Below are 22,739 nucleotides of genomic sequence, written 5' to 3' on the forward strand. Positions count from 1 at the left end.
GTGTTTTACCTAACCATGCTACGAAGAATACAAAGAACTAAGTGGAGGTGTTCAACTGTTATCTGCTTTACTCTACAAAGTAATAACACAAACCTAGCAGTATGTCTTCCAGGGCTCCATGGTAAACCTCGTCTTTGTTGAGCAGTTTCTTGTCTTTGATCTGTCGGTTGCGACTCTTCAGCTCGGAAACCATCGCCTCCTGAAATTATAACAATCGTCAGAGAAATCTGGCTACCGTTACATGTAGAGTACAGAAAACTGGTGCAAGTTTTATCTAAATATGTATGTCGCAAGACAGGGGCACGATTCTACTTATTCGGTTGAGCACTCGTCCTCATCAGAGTCAGAGTCAGAGAGTGAGTCAGTGAGAGAGAGAGAGAGAGAGAGAGAGAGAGAGAGAGAGAGAGAGAGAGAGAGAGAGAGAGAGAGAGAGAGAGAGAGAGAGAGAGAGAGAGAGAGAGAGAGAGAGAGAGAGAGAGAGTGAGTGAGTGAGTGTGTGTGTGAGTGTGTGTGAGTGAGTGGATCTGGTCCGGGACAGAACAAACTCATCTGAAGAGCAATGGGTTGCAGAATCAATCGTCGTCTATGTTCTGGACACCCACTTCAACTATCTAGGCTGTCCATAGCAGTGGGTTAATGGTTAGTTATTAGTGGTTAGTCACGGAGAAGTCGGTGTAGTGGCCTTACACCTATCCACTGAGACATTAAAACTCGCCCTGGGTGTTAACCAGTACTGGGATTTGAACCTGGTTTCTTGCGGCCTTAAGATCAGTGGCTTAAACACTACATTCTCAAGGCTTGTTTATTTCCCCTCCAATAGCAGCAGCGTTCGATACAGACTTTCGCATGTACAGGATAGCACATACCACTGTCTTCATAATTGATCATCACATCAGTGGATCTGAACTGATCAATTATTTTATTTTATCCCGCAATCACTGTATACATTGGCAAGATATGATGACTACATAAATCTCTATATTTTTGGTCAGTGACCAAAAATATAGGTCACGTGTCATAAGCCCGACTTGACTCGAGTATTTCAGAGTAGATTTTCAATAAACATACTCTCTAAATCTTTTGTTTAAGTACAGTAAATACAAATAACTTTACTTTTGCGATAACAATACAAAACTTGTATATTTATTTATGAATTAGAGTTTTGAAACGCTTTTTGAATGTCACAGAATGTAGCTAGCCTTTTAGAAAAAATGACGTCATACGGCAAAAGCCTTTCTAGGTTGACGAAACTCTATTTGGGTACACAAAAATGGAATAATTAATGATTTTCCTACTATTCCAGTAGGATTGCAAGATGAAAGAAATAATTGGTTACTGTCTTAAGATAATGGCTTTATCCTGCTCAGGTCAAATGGGGAATGCAGCTCGGCAGAGCCTCGCTGCATTCGCCATTCTAACCTTCGCAGGATAAAGCCAATATCTTAAGACAGTAACCAGTTATTCCCCATATAATCCATCAATGGAACATCACCAGCTGTATTACACCTCCCCATTAAGCTGTTAAAAATCACTCTGGGTGGGAGCGGGGGGCTGTACAGACTGATGCAAACCCATTAACTAGCAGCCTTAAGTTTGATGGTTCAACTATTAAACGACTAAAACCAGTTTTAATCTGCAACAAGGGATATTTAATAGGCCTAATGGACTCAATGACCGACATGCCCACCTGTGACATTTTCTTATCTTTCTTCAGAGCCATGGACATATTTGGCTCCACCATGTTTGCATATTCCAACTTCTTCCTACGCTCATTCTCAAGAAGTGCGTCCTAAAAAATAAAAACAAGAAGTGTTGTCAGTAAGTGCACTTTGTTCTGTATAGTAGTATGGAAGAAACTTTCAATCATTTTAATTTAAAAAATTAAAAACAAGAATGAGGCATTGTGATTACAAAATGTTTGATCATTTTATACTTGTGAAGCAGATGACCTCAACTGAAACAATAGCATATTGTTTTAAGGATTGTCTGTTATTTCTTTTACGTTCATCAGGGTATGAACAAAACAAAATCATCTGCAAACTGTATGAATCGGCGAAGCCGTTCTCACATAAATTTGTGGATGATTTTTATTTGTTCATACCCAGAACATAAAAGAAATAAGAGATAATACTTATAATCAAATTTGTATGATACTTGCTAATAATAACACTAAAACTTCATACTTTATTTTGAATTAGTTTTGGTCCATAAACAATAACGCTCAGTAAGACAACTTGCCCATATAAAGTGACGCTATCAGATATGACGTTCCCTGACCTTGGTAGAATTGGGTCAACCATGAGGATTTTTAGCCCAAAAATATACTCAATATATATATATACACAAGTAGTCCAAATTCAACATTCTGAACATTCTGTAGAATAAAAGATGACCAACTCAACATTTAACAAGATTAGAATCCTTTTTTAATATAAAGTAGGACACTAAGTCAAAGCAAATCAAGATAAATGAATGTAGTTTGAAATTATATATTTCTGATATTAATTAAATAAGATATAAAGATGACAGCTGCCTACCTTAAATGAAGCAACAAATCGTACAAATATAGAAAAGAACGTCGTTGGTGATGTAGATCTTGTACTCTCACCAAAGTGTTCAACTACACGTTTGTAAGCATCCTGTAAAACAGCAAACAAAGGAATATTATACCATCACATTTGTAATGAAAAAAAGTATAACAAACATTAAACACTTAAAAGCATATATATCTGTTGGGATTTTTTAATGCTACAATTATCAAGAAATTATAACATTTTTCTTCACTAACAATAATTATTTAAAAATAAATATCTGAAATTTTTTGTAACATCTTAAAAAGTATAGATTTTCTGTGAGCTTTTCATAAAAAAAAACATAGATAGAAACAGGTTTTAGGTCGTGCTAACTCTAAAATTCCTGTTAAATTTTAAAGAAAAGCCCATTATGTGGCGGCAGTGGGTTTCCCCCTCTCATTATCGGTGTGATCCTGAACCATTTGCCCGATGGAAAGAAAGAAAGAAAGAAATGTTTTATTTAACGATGCACTCAACACATTTTATTTACGGTTATATGGCGTCAGACATATGGTTAAGGACCACACAGATTTTGAGAGGAAACTCGCTGTCGCCACTACATGGGCTACTCTTTCCGATTAGCAGTAAGGGATCTTTTATTTGCACTTCCCACAGGCAGGATAGCACAAACCATGGCCTTTGTTGAACCAGTTATGGATCACTGGTTGGTACCCATTGAGCCTTGCGGAGCACTCACTCAGGGTTTGGAGTCGGTATCTGGATTAAAAATCCCATGCCTTGACTGGGATCCAAACCCAGTACCTACCAGCCTGTAGACCGATGGCCTAATCACGATGCCACCAAGGCCAGTAATTTAAAAAAAAGCCCATGTAGTGGCGGCATCGGGTTTCATTATCTGTGTGATCCTTAACCATTTGCCCGATGGAGTATAAAAGGTGTTGAACGTGCATCACTAAATAAAACATTTCTTCTTCCTTCTTTTATGTGAAGTTTTAATAAATATCAGAGACATCATATGTTATAGTGGACACAGCAGGAGCCACACACAAACTGTATAAAAGATAAAGTTATATACTTGAGCTGTTTTCACATCGGCAAGAAGTTTCTTGAAGCGCTCCTCAGAGTTGACCAGGAAATCCTTCAGGATTACTGGACAATCCTTGGAATCCTTGCGGGCGTTGTACTCTTTCTTTGTCAAATCAAAACCTTTTTCCAACTCATGGATATCTGTGGAAATGTTCTCCATGGAAACTAAAAAAGAAAACATCCATTTTATTAGTGAACATTTTGCCATCCAAAATAAATAGTTGTAAATGAGAGACCGCTATTATTAATAAAATTGTACCCAGATAATGACATCCAGTTGCGTTCAGTGTATTGATCAATACACACATAATGTAACAACAAAAAAACGAATAAAAACTAAATTTTAAAAATGTCAGTCATTTTCTTGTATTTTAAGCCACTAGTCTTCTTCAGAGTGTAATAGTTTCAACTAATTTTGACCTACCACAACCTTCATAATTAAAAAACACAAGGGCTAGCTCTGGCACTCACCAAATTCGCCAATTGCGAATTTTAAAAACAAATGGTGAATTTTATTTTAATTTGGTGAAATAATTTTATGTAGTAATTGATATTCTGATACAATTTTTTAAGTTTAATAAATAATTGGGCAAAATTTTCTGCTGACCCAGAGCTAGCCCTGAAACACCCACCTCCAAACCATAACACCCCCTCCTCCCACCACCCCCCACCCCCACCCCACCCCCAAAGAAAACATGTATTTAGTGCAGCATTTAGTGCAATACCTACCAACAGCAGCCTTCTCAATGAAGCGAAGTTCTGAGTCGAAGTTGAGAAGATCAGGAAACTTCTCCTGTATTGTTAGCACCAGAAAATGCATCAGAGTCACTTTCTTGTCGCCAGATTTTGTGTCCACCAACTACAGCAAAGAAACCACAGTGTTTGAAATAAAAAAATATATATTTTAAGGTTTTTACAACTATATGAATTTTTTTACAAAAGAATAAACTTTTATGAATGAGTATTACCTAATTGTAGCAAAAGAAAAGTTTATTTAATGACACTTCAGCACATTTTAAATCAAACACAATGGTATCTAACGGTAACCCACCATGTCCAAACTCTGCAGCTTAAATCCATAGGCAGCCCCACGCTTAGCACTGTTCATGTAATTTCCAAACGCAAGAATAATCTGTAAAACAAAACAATTATTATAATATAATTTATATTATTAATCACATGTACCCTAGTTATTACTAGTAGACAGTTTAAAAATACTTTTGGCTTTTACAGCATGCTTTTTAAATAATGTAGTTACACATTATTTGAAACTTATTGTCTAAGACATATGCACAGGGCACTGAATTTTGTTTTTAATTCTTCAAACAAAACAAAGTCTTTAAATCATCTGGGTCAGCCTGTTGTTTGTAGTATTCCAAATACATTTTGCACTAAATAGAAGTTATATACTTGAGAAAAGAAAGAAAGAAAGAAATGTTTTATTTAACGATGCACTCAACACATTTTATTTTACGGTTATATGGCGTCAGACATATGGTTAAGGACCAACAGATTTTGAGAGGAAACCCGCTGTCGCCACATAGGCTACTCTTTTATGACAGGCAGCAAGGGATCTTTTATTTGTGCTTCCCACAGGCAGGATAGCACAAACCATGGCCGTTGTTGAACCAGTTATGGATCACTGGTCGGTGCAAGTGGTTTACACCTACCCATTGAGCCTTGCGGAGCACTCACTCAGGGTTTGGAGTCGGTATCTGGATTAAAAAACCCATGCCTCGACTGGGATCCGAACCCAGTACCTACCAGCCTGTAGACCGATGGCTAACCACGACGCCGGTATACTTGAGGAACTACATAGAGGGACTGTGACTTCAAGTAAGCAATGTAGCAAGAAGCATAGCAAACAAAGAGTTTTTTTACATTCTTCCAGACCAAAACAATTTTGTTTTTAAATAATAACAATAAGTACAGGTTACCTCAAGAAGTTTCTTGATTTTCTGTGAGCTTCTCACCGACATTGAAGCAGCTATGATGGCATTCACTTGCTGAAAAGTATTTAATTAATTAAGTAATTAGTAAATCACTTCCTGACATACCAACAAGCATAAAGCACATGTATTATAAATGTTAAGGTCTACAACTGCTTGCATGAATTGCTACTAAGTATTAAAAATCACTTTCTATATCATTTGTGGAACTGTTACAATTCCTATGGAAGTTCATAAAACCCTGTTCTTACTTGAACGATTTTCTACGCAAATTCCGTGCAACCACCAAATCGTACAGGGCGTGCGGGAGTCGCACGGCAGTATGTTGATGATTCGCACACGTTGTAGGGGTGTCATGTGTATTTCGGACATGTCGCATGCCGGTGCGACATTTTTCAAATGTTTAAAATTATCATACGACTGTCTCTAGGTTCGCACAGTTTGCATTGGTCGCATAGAGGTTCCAAAGCAGTCGCACGGCAGTATGATAGGTCGCACGGCAGTCGTACGTGAGTTCCCAGCGGACCCCCTGCAACTCCTGTGCGACATCCATCAGACTTCCGTGCAACCTGTGCAAATCTCATGCGAGCCCGGTGCAGAAAGGCAGTCGCACAAGTGAGACTGTGGGGGTTGGGTGTGTGTGTGTGTGTGGGGGGGGGGGGGGGGGGGGGGAAGGAGGGGAGGGAGGAGAGAACCCTAGGTAATTCGTACGGGAATCGCACGGCTGTACAATCTTTTAGTCGCACAGCAGTTGTACGAAAAATCGTTCAAGTGAGAACTGGGCTTAAGATGGACAAACATGTTTTTGAAAATATTTAATTGAGTTTGTTGGGCATTTCTAATTACTTTTGCTAAGTTGTTACTAAATGAAAAAAAAAGAACAATAATTATAATAATTATTTTTTAAAACAGATAATCCTCAAAAGTGGACAACTGGACATTAATTGGCCCACAATTTTATATACACGGCACTTTGGCAAGAATATATAAACACTGAAAATAATTTTTTAATGTTTAAAGTAGAAATTGAAGAAAAGGGCAAGTATTAAATCAATATAATCATCTAAGTTTCTTTGGAAAATTACTTTATCTGTACACTGTACAGCATACAATAATTAAAGCCATATCATAATTCAAATTAGCGAAAACAAAATAATGTTAAACCACTTAAGGCAAGGTCATATGATACGAGTACCTCATACTAGAGTAGTCGATTGCATAGCAACCGATGAAACTAACGTTGTCTTACAATCGGCCATTATCGCGGCTATTATCGTGGCTATTATCGCGGCTATTATTATGGCTATTATTGTGGCTATTCTTGTGCGGAGCACTCGTATCATTTGTGGTTGACTTTAGATTGCAAATAATTTGTAGCACTTAACAAATTTCTTCAATTATTGCTAGCAGTGAAACAATCTACATAATGAAGTTCTTTCCACTGAAAGCACCACATCAAAGTCATATGAGAGAGAAATCGAGGTTTACCGGTTGTAGGTGGTGGATGTTGTCATAGAAGTTTCCTATGAAGCTCATAATTGTCAGCTTCTGTGTCAACCTCTCAACACGGCACATCTGAAATAAATCAAGATAATATTTATCACAAAATACAATAGGAAATGTTTTATTTAACAACGCACTCAACACATTTTATTTATGGTTATATGGCGTCAGACATATGGTTAAGGACCAGACACTGAGGGAGGAAACCCGCTGTCGCCACTTCATACGCTACTCTTTTCTAGGGTTCGTACACCTTTTTGGACTTGAGTTTCCATTACATTTTCATGACTTTCCATGACTAAATTATAAAAATTCCATGACCATTGGCATTGCTAAATCAACAAGCATTACTTATAATCTAGAAAATATGCTTGAAAAGTTTTCGTAAGAAGGATCTGTAGTCCAATTGTCATTGAAACGACATTTTCCAGGCATGATAATTGTGATTCACTGTAATAACAAAAACCTGACTAACCTGTTCTTTCGTTTTTATTGTAAAAAAAATTCAAAAGAAGACCACCTTTTCAACCGTTTCTCAGTTGTTTGTATTAAGCAAAGCAAGTAAAAGCGTAACAGAATTAACAATACCAGTCATACAATCGACTGTGCTAAAAACCGGATCGGGCAGTTAAAACTGGAATCTGTTAACTTTCACACGTAAAACACCTATTTTTATCGCAGCCGAGGTGGATTCAATTGGATATAAGTTGAAAAGTCACAATTTTACCGATTTTTCATGACTTTCCATGACCTTCCCGTAAAACCCATGTTTTTCCAGGTTTTCCAGGCCTGGAAAATAAAATTTCATTTTCCATGACTTTCCATGCTTTCCATGACCTGTGTGAACCCTGCTTTTCAATTAGCAGCAAAGGATCTTTTAAATGCACCATACCATAGACAGGATAGCACATACCACAGCCTTTGATATACCAGTCGTGGTGCACTGGCTGGAGTGCACAAAATACAATTGAAGACGCTAAGTTTGTTTTGTTTAGCCACAGCACTTGAGAATACTGATTTTATTAAGCATCGGCTATTGGATGTTAAAACATTTGGTAATTCTGACATAGTCTTCGAGAAGAAACCCACTACATTTTTCCATTAGCAGTAAGGCACTTGAACACAGATAGGAGAGCATATGCCACTGCCTTTGATGCTATGGTGATCTGTGGGATGATACAGTTTAGATATGTGGTGGTTGCTTGTGTTATAATTCTAACTAAAAACTGGCAATCCATTATGGCAAAGCATGAATACATCTTAAACTCAATCAAAAACAGAAAAAAGAAAAAAGAAAGAAATGTTTTATTTAATGACACACTCAACACATTTTATTTACGGTTATATGGTGTCAGACATATGGTTAAGGATCACACAGATTTTGAGAGGAAACCCGCTGTCGCCACTTCATGGGCTACTCTTCTGATTAGCAGCAAGGGATCTTTTATTTGCGCTTCCCACAGGCAGGATAGCACAAACCATGGCCTTTATTGAACCAGTTATGGATCACTGGTCGGTGCATGTGGTTTACACCTACCCATTGAGCCTTGCGGAGCACTCACTCAGGGTTTGGAGTCGGTATCTGAATAAAAAATCCCATGCCTCGACTGGGATCCGAACACAGTACCTACCAGCCTGTTGACCGGATGGCCTAACCACTATGCCACCGAGGACGGTAAAATCAAAAAAGAAAAGAAAAATAGCTTAATATACTGCACACTTTTGATTGAAAGCACAGGAACACATTTGTGTCAAATCGTTCTTATAGCTATTTTCAGTTCGTAAACCTACCTGCATGACAAACTTGTGTCAAATCATTGTTACAGATACTTCCTTACAAATACTTCCTGTTCGTAAACCTACCTGCATGACAAACTTGTGTCAAATCATTCTTACAGATACTTCCTGTTCGTAAACCTACCTGCATGACAAACTTGTGTCAAATCATTCTTACAGATACTTCCTGTTCGTAAACCTACCTGTATGACAAACTTGTGTCAAATCATTCTTACAGATACTTCCTGTTCGTAAACCTACCTGCATGACAAACTTGTGTCAAATCATTCTTACAGTTACTTCCTGTTTGTAAACCTACCTGCATGACAAACTTGTCTTCATCAGACAGGGTATCTATAGGTTTCTTCTCTCTCTCATAATCACGGTACAGTTTATGCTGCAAAACAAGTGTTTACCACAAGATGTTAAACAACATATTATATAGATGTTAAACAACATATTATATATACAGTTATCATCCACTTCTATAAATATTTTCTTTCTAAAAAGTATTCAAACAATACTCTCCAACCGTTAAAACACTCTTTTTTTTTATATAATAAATTTTCTTTTGACTTTTTTGTTCAAAATCTTAAAATAAACTCATCTGTGCAAATAATAACTCAGTCTTGAAAGTGTTTAGATTCCCATTCTTACACATACTCTTTACTAGAGGTTAAGCAACAACAAAATAAATATGAAAATAAGGTATACTGTTGAAATAATTTGATTTAGTATTAAACTTTGACCATGCAGTCAACATACCCAAATGTGAATTTGGCCGTTATACAGGTTGTTAAGAGTTATCTACTCCTGAATACAACACTCATGGTTTACAGATTGTTGCTCAACTTTTTGTGTGGAGTGTATTTTATATGTACATTCTGGCAAAACCTAGTAATTTGAAAAAAGCTGATTTCTCAGTGGGTGATCAGAATATGTATGGGACTAACAGGTTGGTAATCTCCTGGCCATTACACAGAATGGTCAACAAGATCTTACGATGCAAGCACCTCAGGCGAACGTTCCATCAACCGAGCTCGATCCCACCCGAAGTAACTGGATACTGCATATGGTAGTAACCGTCTACAGTACCTCCTGGTCATTTGACAGAATGGTCAACATATGTCCACCATGTCCAGTGAACTGTCTTTACTGAGGTGGTTCGATCTTTCAGTGCAAGCAGCTCAGGCAAGCACTCTGTCAACTGAGCTAGATCCCTCTCCCAACCCCACTAGACAAATAATGCGTATGGTCGTAACTGTGTACAGTACCTCCTGGTCGTTTGGGAGGATGGTCAGCAAGATGTCCACCATGTCCAGTGAACTGTCTTCACTGAGGTGGTTCGATCTTTCGGTGCAAGCAGCTCAGGCAAGCACTCTGTCAACTGAGCTAGATCCCTCTCCCAACCCCACTAGACAAATAATGCGTATGGTCGTAACTGTGTACAGTACCTCCTGGTCGTTTGGGAGGATGGTCAGCAAGATGTCCACCATGTCTAGTGAACTGTCTTCACTGAGGTGGTTCGATCTTTCGGTGCAAGCAGCTCAGGCAAGCACTCTGTCAACCGAGCTAGATCCCTCCCCCAACCCCACTAGACAAATAATGCGTATGGTCGTAACTGTGTACAGTACCTCCTGGTCGTTTGGGAGGATGGTCAGCAAGATGTCCACCATGTCCAGTGAACTGTCTTCACTGAGGTGGTTCGATCTTTCGGTGCAAGCAGCTCAGGCAAGCAATCTGTCAACCAAGCTAGATCCCTCCCCCAACCACACTAGACAAATAATGCGTATGGTCGTAACTGTGTACAGTACCTCCTGGTCGTTTGGGAGGATGGTCAGCAAGATGTCCACCATGTCCAGTGAACTGTCTTCACTGAGGTGGTTCGATCTTTCGGTGCAAGCAGCTCAGGCAAGCACTCTGTCAACCGAGCTAGATCCCTCCCCCAACCACACTAGACAAATAATGCGTATGGTCGTAACTGTGTACAGTACCTCCTGGTCGTTTGGGAGGATGGTCAGCAAGATGTCCACCATGTCCAGTGAACTGTCTTCACTGAGGTGGTTCGATCTTTCGGTGCAAGCAGCTCAGGCAAGCAATCTGTCAACCAAGCTAGATCCCTCCCCCAACCACACTAGACAAATAATGCATATGGTCGTAACTGTGTACAGTACCTCCTGGTCGTTTGGGAGGATGGTCAGCAAGATGTCCACCATGTCCAGTGAGAGCCTCTTCAAGTCCACGTTGTGGATGGCCTTCACAATCTCCTCGTTTGTCATCTCCATCTTCCGGCGCGTTATAGCTACACAAAACAAGCACAGATTAATGATCTAATTCACTCTGGACATAATCAGACATTTTCAGAATTCAATAATATTCAGGACTCTATGTATCGGGGTGGAAATTGGTGAACTGTAAAAAAGAGGAAATCTAGAGGGGTCCGGGGTGGTAAAATGTAAAAAAAGGAAATCTAGAGGGGTCCGGGGACAAGAACGATTAAAATGAGAGGAAACGCAATGTTCCATGAGAGAAAAAACGCAAATCAGAGGAGAATTCCCACCCCTGATGTATTCAACTTCAGACGACAGAGAACAATTTTTCACATGAACCGTCGTTCTGTTCACATGATGGTTATGCAATTTTAATTTTACACAAACTGTCAATCGGTTACGCACGGAACAATTACGTTCTAAAATTAAAACTTACAAAGTACAGGATCATCAGAACTTCATTCGCTATGCAAATATAATTTTGGTAACCAAATAATCGGTTACCTAGATGAAAATCACATCAACAGAGTTCTGGCATCTTATGATTTTGAAATACTGTCCCCTGAGACAAGTGATTTGTAAATATGAGTAAACAGGCATCGAAGTAAGTCAGTAAGTAGTTACTAGAAGATTATCACATGAAGAAGGCAGGGACTGATGCAGGACTTTCTCACATTAGAACAGACATGACTACATAAATACATTGAGTATAGAAATTGGGAATTTTCTATGCCACTTTCTTTTGGGAAGAGGCCTATGTTCGGACCCACAGAACACCTGGATAAATCCCTGGAAGGATACCTCATACAGATGTTTTCAATCCAGCAATCATGTCTAGAAAGTTTGTTTGTTTTGTTTAACGACACCACTAGAGCACACTGATTTATTAATCATTGGCTATTGGATGTCAAACATATGGTCATTTTGACACAGCCATAGAGAGGAAACCCGCTACATTTTTCCATTAGTAGCAAGGGATCTTTCATATGCACCATCCCAGAGACAGGATAGCACATACTACGGCCTTTGATATACCAGTCGTGGTGCACTGGATGGAACGAGAAATAGCCCAATGGGCTCACCAACGGGGATCGATCCTAGACCAACCACACATCAGGCGCGTGCTTAACCACTGGGCTACATCCTGCCCCCTCATGTCTCGAAGGATACGTCATATGTGATATAGGCATTTAAATAAGTCAGTAAGTGTACACACGGAGATTATCACATTGAGGAGGATGTTTCAAGCAGACGTTTTCTATCGAGCTGTTTCACTAGAGATTCTTACCGACATTGCGCAGGCGATTGGGCTCCAGCAGCGACACGCTGGTGGGTTTCTTGTTCTTCTGGTACAGCTTGGGTGTTTCACTGCCCGAACTCCGCGCATGACCGATGGGCCCCAGTCGAAACGTCTCCTCAAAATCACCAAAGTCTATCACCTGCAAGATAGTCAAATACGGTCGTTACATACAATGCCAACATATTTTCTACTCTAGTATTTGTGAAGAAATAAATAAATGTTATATTGAATAACGCACTCAATAGATTTTATTTATGGCGTCAGACATTAAAGGAGACTGGACACCAAACCATATATACAGCGTAATGAATTGTTTGCCGTCATAAACCACAACACGCAACTACCGTGCTCCCCTTATTGACTAAGTTAAGCGTGCCAGTCTTGGTTGGGAGGGGGGGTGGTTTTCGCCAATCTCCGATGTTTGCCGGAAACTGTTGACAATTGATGAGCTAGACCCGTGACGTCATCGATGAGAGGGAAACTGAAGAAACTACCAAGCAGCGTGGACGAACTTAGCGATTCGAGTGACGAAGAATTGTGTCCAACTTGTGCTAATGGCATCAAACCATATCAGTCTGAACCACTTATCAGAGACTTCGTCCCTAATCCTGGAAATGTTGTCTTAAGACGAAAATTCGGATGAATCAACTGCCGACAAAGACGAGGAAGCCACACGGTCATAGACTAGCATACAATCATTTTTTTAAACATAATTTTTTTTATGGCATTTTTAATGTAAACTGAAGCAAATGGACCTAATTAGAAGAAAAGCACACAAAATTTTATAATATTTCATCATAAACCTTGTTCAGCATAGATGTAAATATGACACGTCAGTGGATATTCCATAGGCCTATTTTGCAAATTTGCAAAAAGCGTCCCCTCCTCACCAAAGCAAGAAATAATAATTTAACAAAAAACTTTGTTCTCTTAACTAGTTACCCTCCAAGTTTTAATGTGTTTGGTTAAACCGTGTATTTTTAATTATTAAGAAAATGTGTTACCAGTCTGCCGAAACTGTCCACAGCCGGGTACAGAAACACAGAAATGTTGGAAAATATTATACTGTTGCCACATACTGACAATCACTTTACAACTTATCGACAATATTATTATGTAGTCTTTGCATTTATTAATATAAAATACAACAGGCCTGTAGGAACTGGGGAGGGGCGGGCCTAGGGCTTGTTCTCCATCACACACTCTAGGATGAAAATGTATGTTTTAAATTTTCACTACTTTGCATAAATAAAGAAAGAAAGAAATGTTTTATTTAACGACGCACTCAACACATTTTATTTACGATTATATGGCTTCAGACATATGGTTAAGGACCACACAGATTTTTGAGAGGAAACCCGCTGTTGCCACTACATGGGCTACTCTTCCGATTAGCAGCAAGGGATCTTTTATTTGCGCATCCCAAAGGCAGGATAGCACAAACCATGGCCTTTGTTGAACCAGTTATGGATCAATGGTCGGTGCAAGTGGTTTACACCTACCCATTGAGTCTTGCGGAGCACTCACTCAGGGTTTGGAGTCGGTATCTGGATTAAAAGTCCCATGCCACAACTGGGATCCGAACCCAGTACCTACCAGCCTGTAGACCGATGGCCTACCACGACGCCACTGAGGCCGGTTTGCATAAATAAAGATGATATAAAGATACAAATCTAGTTTGTATCCCTCACTAGAGACTGTATCCCCCCCCCCCCCCCCCCCCCCCCACTTCAAATATCGTTCCTACAGGCCTATACAAATGTAGATAATATGTAGAGGGTGAGGTTAGGAACCAGTTCCTTTTATCTTTAGGATTTTGTAATCATGATTTCAAACCAACTGTTTCAGGTAGTTTGCTCCACATACTGACATAAAACACATTTGTTATATATTGGAATAAAATAAAAATAATTACAATATATCCAGTGTTATTTTCTTTAATCATTCATGGAGGAAGAAGGAAGTCCTGATGAAAATATATTACAGGTAAAATATATTACAGGTAAAACAAAATAATATATGATGCTTATTCCATGTGGTAACTATTGTTAATTTTGCTTTAAATGGCTAGATGCCAAAAGTGATTAATTATATTATTTTATGGTAACAGTCGAAAATTAGACAACCAATTGTTTCAACCTTTGCCAAAGGTACCAGGTTTTCTGCCAGAAAATAATTTGAGGGTACGTAATAAAACAGGCCCATAGGAACTGGGGAAGGGGAGGGTGCCCCCCACTTGTGAGCTTTTCTTTATCACATTAATTTTTGCCATTGTAACCAAAATCTGATGTAGAGTTTATACCCGGTCCGTCAGTGCCCCCCCCCCCCCCCCCCCCCCCAAGTCGTTCCTACGGGCCTGTAAAAACTAAATATATTCAAAGGAGTATATTGGGTGGTTATGTTTGAAATGGGGGTTTTTATTGAACATTTTATTTCATGCACTTTTATAAATTTTAAACAGCAATTATGTTACTATAATCTATCGAAAAAATAAAACATTATATATATATATACATACATTAATTTCTGAGATTTTTTAGTACATACATGTAAGTTTACCCTCCGCACCCTCTGGCAGAAACCCAGGGTAGGTATTAAAATAATTATATGGTGTAGAGTATTTTTAATATGACATACAGAAAGCATTGAAAAGTACAATTTTATTATGCTTTAATAATCGACATTAGCTTTAAAACTAATTAACCATCATTCCTTCTGGCTACAGTACATATGTTGTTCCTGCCAAAGTGTTAGCATTTTAATTTTAATGACAATATACTGAACTGACTATAAACATTGTTAACTAACGTAATAATTCATGTTTTGAAGGTGTTTTGTTATCAGGTTAACAAACCAACTAGATCAAGAGACGTTAGTATGGAGTCGTTATGGGCTGTCGGTGAAAATTAATTTGGTAATTATAGGTAAATAAATGTGAAGTTTAAATATTTGTATGTGAACAAATTGCAATACCTTTATTTAATGTATATCTTAAGTACATACTTGTTTTAATTTTCACATTGTAAATGTACCATAACCTGCTGTATTTAGTTGGTGTAAAGCCCGTTCGACGACAATAAAGCGTCCATGTTTTAAAACAACTTTTTGGAAATCGAAACCATGATGTTGGCCGTTTCTTGGGATGCATTGCTGTTACTGTTGCAGTTAAACACTGCGCAGTTAACCATCATATAATTACATCGACAGTATATAATAACGCTAATTATCTTGTAAATTAAATTTCCGATAAACCTGGAGACAAAAAAAACAAAGAAAAAAAGACGACTAAAAGGCACAACCAAAGAATCAACATGTGTACCGGTATTGCTTGGTAACTCTCACCGATGACGTATTGCCTCGCTTTCATTCAGATCTATGCATAATCCCGCCCACTCCGTTTTTACCCCAAACCTAAGACGCGCAGCTGATCGGTGCATCGCAGCGAGCCGGGCGTTAGAGTAATGCGGTCTTTGACGCTAACTTAATCCATTACACACTACATGTCTTTTGGTGTCCGGTTTCCTTTAATAGTTAAAGACCACATATATGAGAAGACACTTGCAGCCGATACTCCATGGGCTACTTCTTTCGATTAGCAGCAAGGTATCTTTTATATGCACAATTCTACAGACAGGATAGTACATACCACGGTCTTTGTTAACCAGTTGTGTAGCACTGGCTGGAATGAGAAACAGCCTAATGTGCCTATCGATTATGCATCAGGTAAGCAATTTACCATCACATCCCACCTCTGTTTGTGAAGAGGTCAATAATTAGTCTTAATTTATTCTGCTAAATGAGCTGCAAACTGGGATTAAATCTCTGGCCAACATTGTATCTTCCTCAGCCACTGCCGGCCCTGTGTTACCAGATGGGCTTTTCCATTTCTTAACTTTATATTTATAAACTGTTGTGATCTTCACAATTTAATAAGTTTTCTAGCTTGTAACAATTTCATGACAGGACATAATTAACATCACAGCACTAATTAAGTAATTAAGTAAATTAAACAGCAGTGAATTACCTCATAAAGGTTCTCATCGTCCAGATCGGAGAATATCGTTCCCTTAACCTGCTGCGGCTTCAGTGGAGTCCAGTTCAGGATTGGTAGTCGGTATTTTGTTTGTATTTTACGCTTTATTGTCATGGCTGAAAGAAAACAGGAAATAAACAATGTTTACTGCGTAGTCAAGAGGTTACTCTAGTGAGTTGATAGTCATCCCCTTACAGGATTTATCAATATTTTAATAACAGACTGATTGAAACACATACATTGTTATAGTGTTTAGATCTTTTCCGAGTAATCAGGCATTGAATTTGGGGATTTCTTTAGGATTCTAGAAAGATCATAAAATGATGTAATACAGATCTTTTTTGTTTTTAGAATTCCATCTCATAATCTTACACTTCTGACCCAAAATGTGGGATTCTTGGCAGCACAGAATCATGCTAAATTCACAGCCTGTAACAATTATTATTATTATTATAAAGCTGTTATCAGTAATGTATAAATATAAATACAGCAGAATACTGTTATTATTATTATACAGCTGTTGTCAGTAATGTATAACTATAAATACAGCAGAATACTGTTGTTATTATTATTACAGCTGTTATCAGTAATGTATAAATAAAAATACAGAATACTGTTGTTATTATTATTATTATTGTAAAGCTGTTATCAGTAATGTATAAATATAAATACAGTAGAATACTGTTGTTATTATTATTATCAGTAATGTATAAATAAAAATACAGAATACTACTGTTATTATTATTATTATTATTGTAAAGCTGTTCTCAGTAATGTATAAATATAAATACAGTAGAATCCTGTTATTATTATTATACAGCTGTTGTCAGTAATGTATAACTATAAATACAGCAGAATACTGTTGTTATTATTATTATTACAGCTGTTATCAGTAATGTATAAATAAAAATACAGAATACTGTTGTTATTATTGTAAAGCTGTTATCAGTAATGTATAAATATAAATACAGTAGAATACTGTTATTATTATTATTATTATTATACAACTGTTATCAGTAATGTATAAATAAAAATACAGAATACTACTGTTATTATTATTATTATTATTATTGTAAAGCTGTTATCAGTAATGTATAAATATAAATACAGTAGAATCCTGTTGGCTCAAACCAGTTGATGCTCGAGAAAGTATTCGACCCATCAGGTAGTTTGACCTAACCATTCGGTCAACGACGAGTAAGTGCAACTCGGGACATAATTTTTTGGTTCAAGCATTGCTGTGTATTTGACCCTTTCGAGTTTGACGCAAGGAGATTCTACTGTATTTGAAATTAATTTGTTTGCTATCAAACATATTAAAGGTGACTTAACTGCAGATGCTGCTTCCAGCACAGAGGGTTAATATTAAAACACTCTGATCTGAAATATAGGTCAATGCTTTGCAGTACCTTCCTGTGTTTCAGTATAGCTCACAATACAACGAAGTACTGTTCAAGACTTTCTTCACATATGGTAAACCCCCTGGTAATCTGAACGACTGTTTTCGATTTATTTCAAAACCTGCCTAAGCAAAATGCCTGAATCAACTATCAAAAGATTAGTTCTGTTTTTACCTGCAACATTGGGTATTCCAGCTCCTGGTGGTGGAGGCGGTGGAGGTGCTCCTGAAAATGGGGGTGGTGGTGGGGGAGGAGGGGGAGGTGGGGGTGGTGGAGAAACAGCTTTTGGTATGGAAATTGGAACAGGCGGCAGTCCGGGCGCACCAGGATCATCTGTAGGAAAAAAACAAAAAACAAAAACAATTAGGTGACAGTTCAAAATGTGAGTTTTATTTGAATAACCATAATTGTAAATTTAGTTCACAACTTAAAGTCTGTGTCAGTGTTAAAAAAAGATGGTATCACTGAGAACAGAGCTCTGTTACTAAAGATGTAATGTTATAAGTACATATTTTGCATCAAATGGCACATTCAGAACTCTGAAGGTCAAGTGTTTGCGGGTGATCATCACCGTTCATTGTACATCATGCTAAATTGTTAATGAGTCCCGGTAAACACTTGCCCTCCTGAACATGTTATTACTTAGAATTACAATGCATGGCCACAATGTGCATACAGTTGTAGACTAGTAGTTAAGTCCTCAAAATTATTAATCTCGATGTTTAGTCAGCATCTACACATCTGAACTGTAGTACTTGTGAACTAGTTAACAATCTAGAATCTTTTAAAATATGCACTATAGGAGCCTTCTAGCGAACTTGCAACACATGCATAGTATCAGCTATTTATCCTTCAAGTATAATACACAAACTAACAGTCAACAGGACAGCTCAACTGTAGATTATAACAAACATAGTTTTATGATAGTTTAAACCCTTATGCAAGCTATAGCCGCTAAGCCTTATGCAACCAACTGGTTAGCCACTACACTATTGAAGTTTACACCACAGCTGCCTAACAAACGCAGCCTATCACTAACAGAAAGGATGGAATGTTGTATTTAACGATGCAATCAACACATTTTAATTACGGTTATATGGTGTCGGACATATGATTAAGATCCACAGATAATGAGAAAGGAAACCCAATGCCATCACCCAAATGGACTACTCTTTGATTAGTAGCCAGGGATTTTTTATATTCAGTATCCCATAGGCTGGATAGTACATAGACTTTGTGTTACACCAATTGTGGAGGACTGGCTGGAACAGACAGTGGGCCCACCGATGGGGATCAAACCTAGACTGACCGTACATCAGGCGAGTGCTTTACCACTGAGCTAAACCACCACACCTAACAGATGTCACCTACCACCAACGTGTAGCTCACCAGTAAAATAACAAATGTAGTCCTCAACATACCAATTCTGTAAGTCGTTATTCATCTAGCTTCAACATAACATTATCAAGAAATTTACTAATTTTAATACAGTGATGAAAGTTAAAAGTTTGTTTTGTTTAACAACACCATTAGAGCACATTAATTGTTTAGTCATTACCAACTGGATATTAAACATTTGGTAATTCTGACATGTACATGTAGTCTGAGGCAACCAGCTAAAAAAAAAAATTTCCATGAGCAGAAATTGATATTTTACATGTACTTTCCAGACAGGACAGCACTAACCATAGCCTTTGATAATATACCAGTCATGGAGCATTGGTTGGGACAGGGAAAAAAACACAATCCGAGAATGGGTCCACTGAGAGGGTTCGATCTTATGATGCAAACACCTCAGGCAAGCACTCTACTGACTCAGATAGATCCCGCCTCTATGTCTTGAAAGGTATGGGGTTTATGGAGACAGTTTCATCGAGGGAAGGGGCAGGAGGACAACTACAGTTAATAAGCCAATCTTGACCAAACGAAATAGCCCAACTACAGCATAATATAAAGATCAGCCACTAACAAGCCTCCTACAAAGTCAGTGACTACCGTAAGCTGGTCAACAGTTTACAGAGTAGCAGTCAGCCAATGGCTTACAACAGAGATTGGCAATCCAGCTGAAGTCGAAAAAGCTTAATTGCCAAACTAGTTACGGTTGTACTATACCAAATAGAATCCAATAGGTGACAATGTTAATGTATGTGAATAAAAAATACTATATGCGATATATCAAGCAAACCATGACTCATAAATATGATTACTGTAACACCTCCCCCAAAGTATTAACTGAAGAAAATGGCTCATTTTTTTTATATAACTGGATGTTTTTACAACATCCCTAGTTTTGCATAAAATTTGTAGTGTTTGGGTTTACAGGTACATGTTTCAATCACACAGGTATTGATATATTGGTACTAGATGAAATGACATTGCACACATTTATTGCCCATGGCATGGCTATATATATATATATATATATATATATATTATATATATATATATATCTATATCTATATCTATATGTGTCTGTGTACGTGTACGTGTACGTGTATGTGTATGTATATATGTATATATCTATATCTATATCTATATATATATATATATATATATATATATATATATATATATATATATATATATATATATAAATTCAGACAAAAAAGAACACTGTCAAATTTATCACCAATGACAGGATTGGTAGTATTGACTGAGATTTTAAAAATGAGATACCCTTCAAACTGTATCAACAAAACTGTTATCTGTGATAAAACTTTGACCCAGCTGGATTTAATATTTGGCATAGTGCTACCATAACAGCTCACAAGAAATATTAAATACATGTAATTAACAGATTACAAATGGTAGCAAAGACGAAAATGCCAGCCTACAGTTTATTAAGATCAGTTATCTACAGGTCTACGCATTATAACCAAACTATGACTGGTAAACATACTTTAAATATGATGCAGACAGTGTTACGTTACTGACCAAGGTAAAGAAGAATATAGAAAACAGAGCATAATACAGTTTAAAATGTCTAAGATAGATAATCTAGAATATACAACATGTACTAAGAAAGATAAGGTATCAACACAGAATTGCCAGTACTTGTTAAGCTTCTTGGTAATGCAATACATATGGTACTAATAATTACTATCAAGAATTGTCCTACTCATTACTTTAAAATTACAAAGCTGAACAGTATTCGAGATTAAAATATTTGTGCAGTATCCCAGTTAAATACAAACATTTTAAAATCTGGTATCCCATCTGACAATTTAGTATCCCACTTAAACTTTTGGATATGGTTACCTGATATTCAAATATCAAGCAAGCCAATTTTAATTTTAGTAAATAGAAAAAGGCTGTATTGGTTGAAAACATTTTATAATGGCTACTTGCCTTTTCGGTGTATTTCAGTGAGGAAATATTGTTATGGTGTAGCATTAGGTTTGAGCTTGAACCTACTGTTACTTTATTGTTTCAATGAAAAATAAAAATTACAAAACAGCATTATATGGTGTCCCAACGGGATACTGGGTTCTTGAAGTCTGGTATCTAAAATTAAAATCTGCTATCCCCGGGATATCGCGATATGGTTAATCTCGAACACTGCTGAAATAGTAATGGAGTAACAAAAATCATTCTTTTAACCCTACATATACATTGTACATGTATCAGTTATTATAGTGAAGTCACTTTGCATTAAATATTAGATAATTGAGTGAATACAAAATGTGGCCTTTAATAAATTTATAACTATGTGACTTGATATCATGAATTTAACATTTAACTGTTACAAGAAAAACAAACAAAAAAACCACTTAATAAAACCTGCAATAATTGTCTTCAGGCTGGCCATGTAAAAGGTATATGCATTTAAATTTCAATTATTGTTAATAATAAATTTTGGTGGGTGTTTTTTTTCTCTCACTTTTTAATGTTTATTTTCGACATACATGTACACACACACCTCAAAAACTAAATGCATTTATTTACAAGTTATATTTTACAGCATTAAATGATTCTATGAAACATTCTAGTCATGCTAAGATAATTTAGCAGTATTCCATTCAGCACATCAGTGTGGGATTTTGGTTTAAAATATTTAAGTGTCGTAAGGACTCCCTGTTTGCAAATCCTAAGAGCCCACCACCAACCCAGCGAGCCCTGCCGTGCGTCTCCAATAGAACAGAAGATACACTAAATGTTTACAAATCCTAAGAGCCCACCACCAACCCAGCGAGCCCTGCCGTGCGTCTCCAGTAGAACAGAAGATACACTAAATGTTTACAAATCCTAAGAGCCCACCACCAACCCAGCGAGCCCTGCCGTGCGTCTCCAGTAGAACAGAAGATACACTAAATGTTTACAAATCCTAAGAGCCCACCACCAACCCAGCGAGCCCTGCCGTGCGTCTCCAGTAGAACAGAAGATACACTAAATGTTTACAAATCCTAAGAGCCCACCACCAACCCAGCGAGCCCTGCCGTGCGTCTCCAGTAGAACAGAAGATACACTAAATGTTTACAAATCCTAAGAGCCCACCACCAACCCAGCGAGCCCTGCCGTGCGTCTCCAGTAGAACAGAAGATACACTAAATGTTTACAAATCCTAAGAGCCCACCACCAACCCAGCGAGCCCTGCCGTGCGTCTCCAGTAGAACAGAAGATACACTAAATGTTTACAAATCCTAAGAGCCCACCACCAACCCAGCGAGCCCTGCCGTGCGTCTCCAGTAGAACAGAAGATACACTAAATGTTTACAAATCCTAAGAGCCCACCACCAACCCAGCGAGCCCTGCCGTGCGTCTCCAGTAGAACAGAAGATACACTAAATGTTTACAAATCCTAAGAGCCCACCACCAACCCAGCGAGCCCTGCCGTGCGTCTCCAGTAGAACAGAAGATACACTAAATGTTTACAAATCCTAAGAGCCCA

The 22,739-nt window shown here is 37.7% G+C and overlaps 1 protein-coding gene across 5 annotated transcripts in view; it reads right to left on the minus strand.

The window, feature by feature from the left end:
• LOC121381139 (formin-like protein) overlaps positions 1-22,739 on the minus strand; it is an 84,331-nt gene that overhangs the window by 10,253 nt on the left and 51,339 nt on the right. For all 5 annotated transcript variants that reach the window (XM_041510288.1, XM_041510286.1, XM_041510285.1 and 2 more), the window contains 13 exons: positions 18,026-18,184; positions 16,443-16,567; positions 12,407-12,557; positions 11,023-11,150; positions 9,168-9,245; positions 7,058-7,144; positions 5,558-5,626; positions 4,672-4,752; positions 4,350-4,479; positions 3,610-3,785; positions 2,538-2,639; positions 1,688-1,789; positions 94-199 (listed from right to left, as the gene is read on the minus strand). In XM_041510288.1, coding sequence (XP_041366222.1) covers positions 94-199; positions 1,688-1,789; positions 2,538-2,639; positions 3,610-3,785; positions 4,350-4,479; positions 4,672-4,752; positions 5,558-5,626; positions 7,058-7,144; positions 9,168-9,245; positions 11,023-11,150; positions 12,407-12,557; positions 16,443-16,567; positions 18,026-18,184 — 1,494 coding nt within the window. The remainder of the gene's footprint in view (positions 1-93; positions 200-1,687; positions 1,790-2,537; positions 2,640-3,609; positions 3,786-4,349; positions 4,480-4,671; positions 4,753-5,557; positions 5,627-7,057; positions 7,145-9,167; positions 9,246-11,022; positions 11,151-12,406; positions 12,558-16,442; positions 16,568-18,025; positions 18,185-22,739) is intronic.

This window comes from Gigantopelta aegis, chromosome 9, assembly GCF_016097555.1.
Source record: "Gigantopelta aegis isolate Gae_Host chromosome 9, Gae_host_genome, whole genome shotgun sequence".
NCBI classification, from domain to species: Eukaryota; Metazoa; Mollusca; class Gastropoda; order Neomphalida; family Peltospiridae; genus Gigantopelta; species Gigantopelta aegis.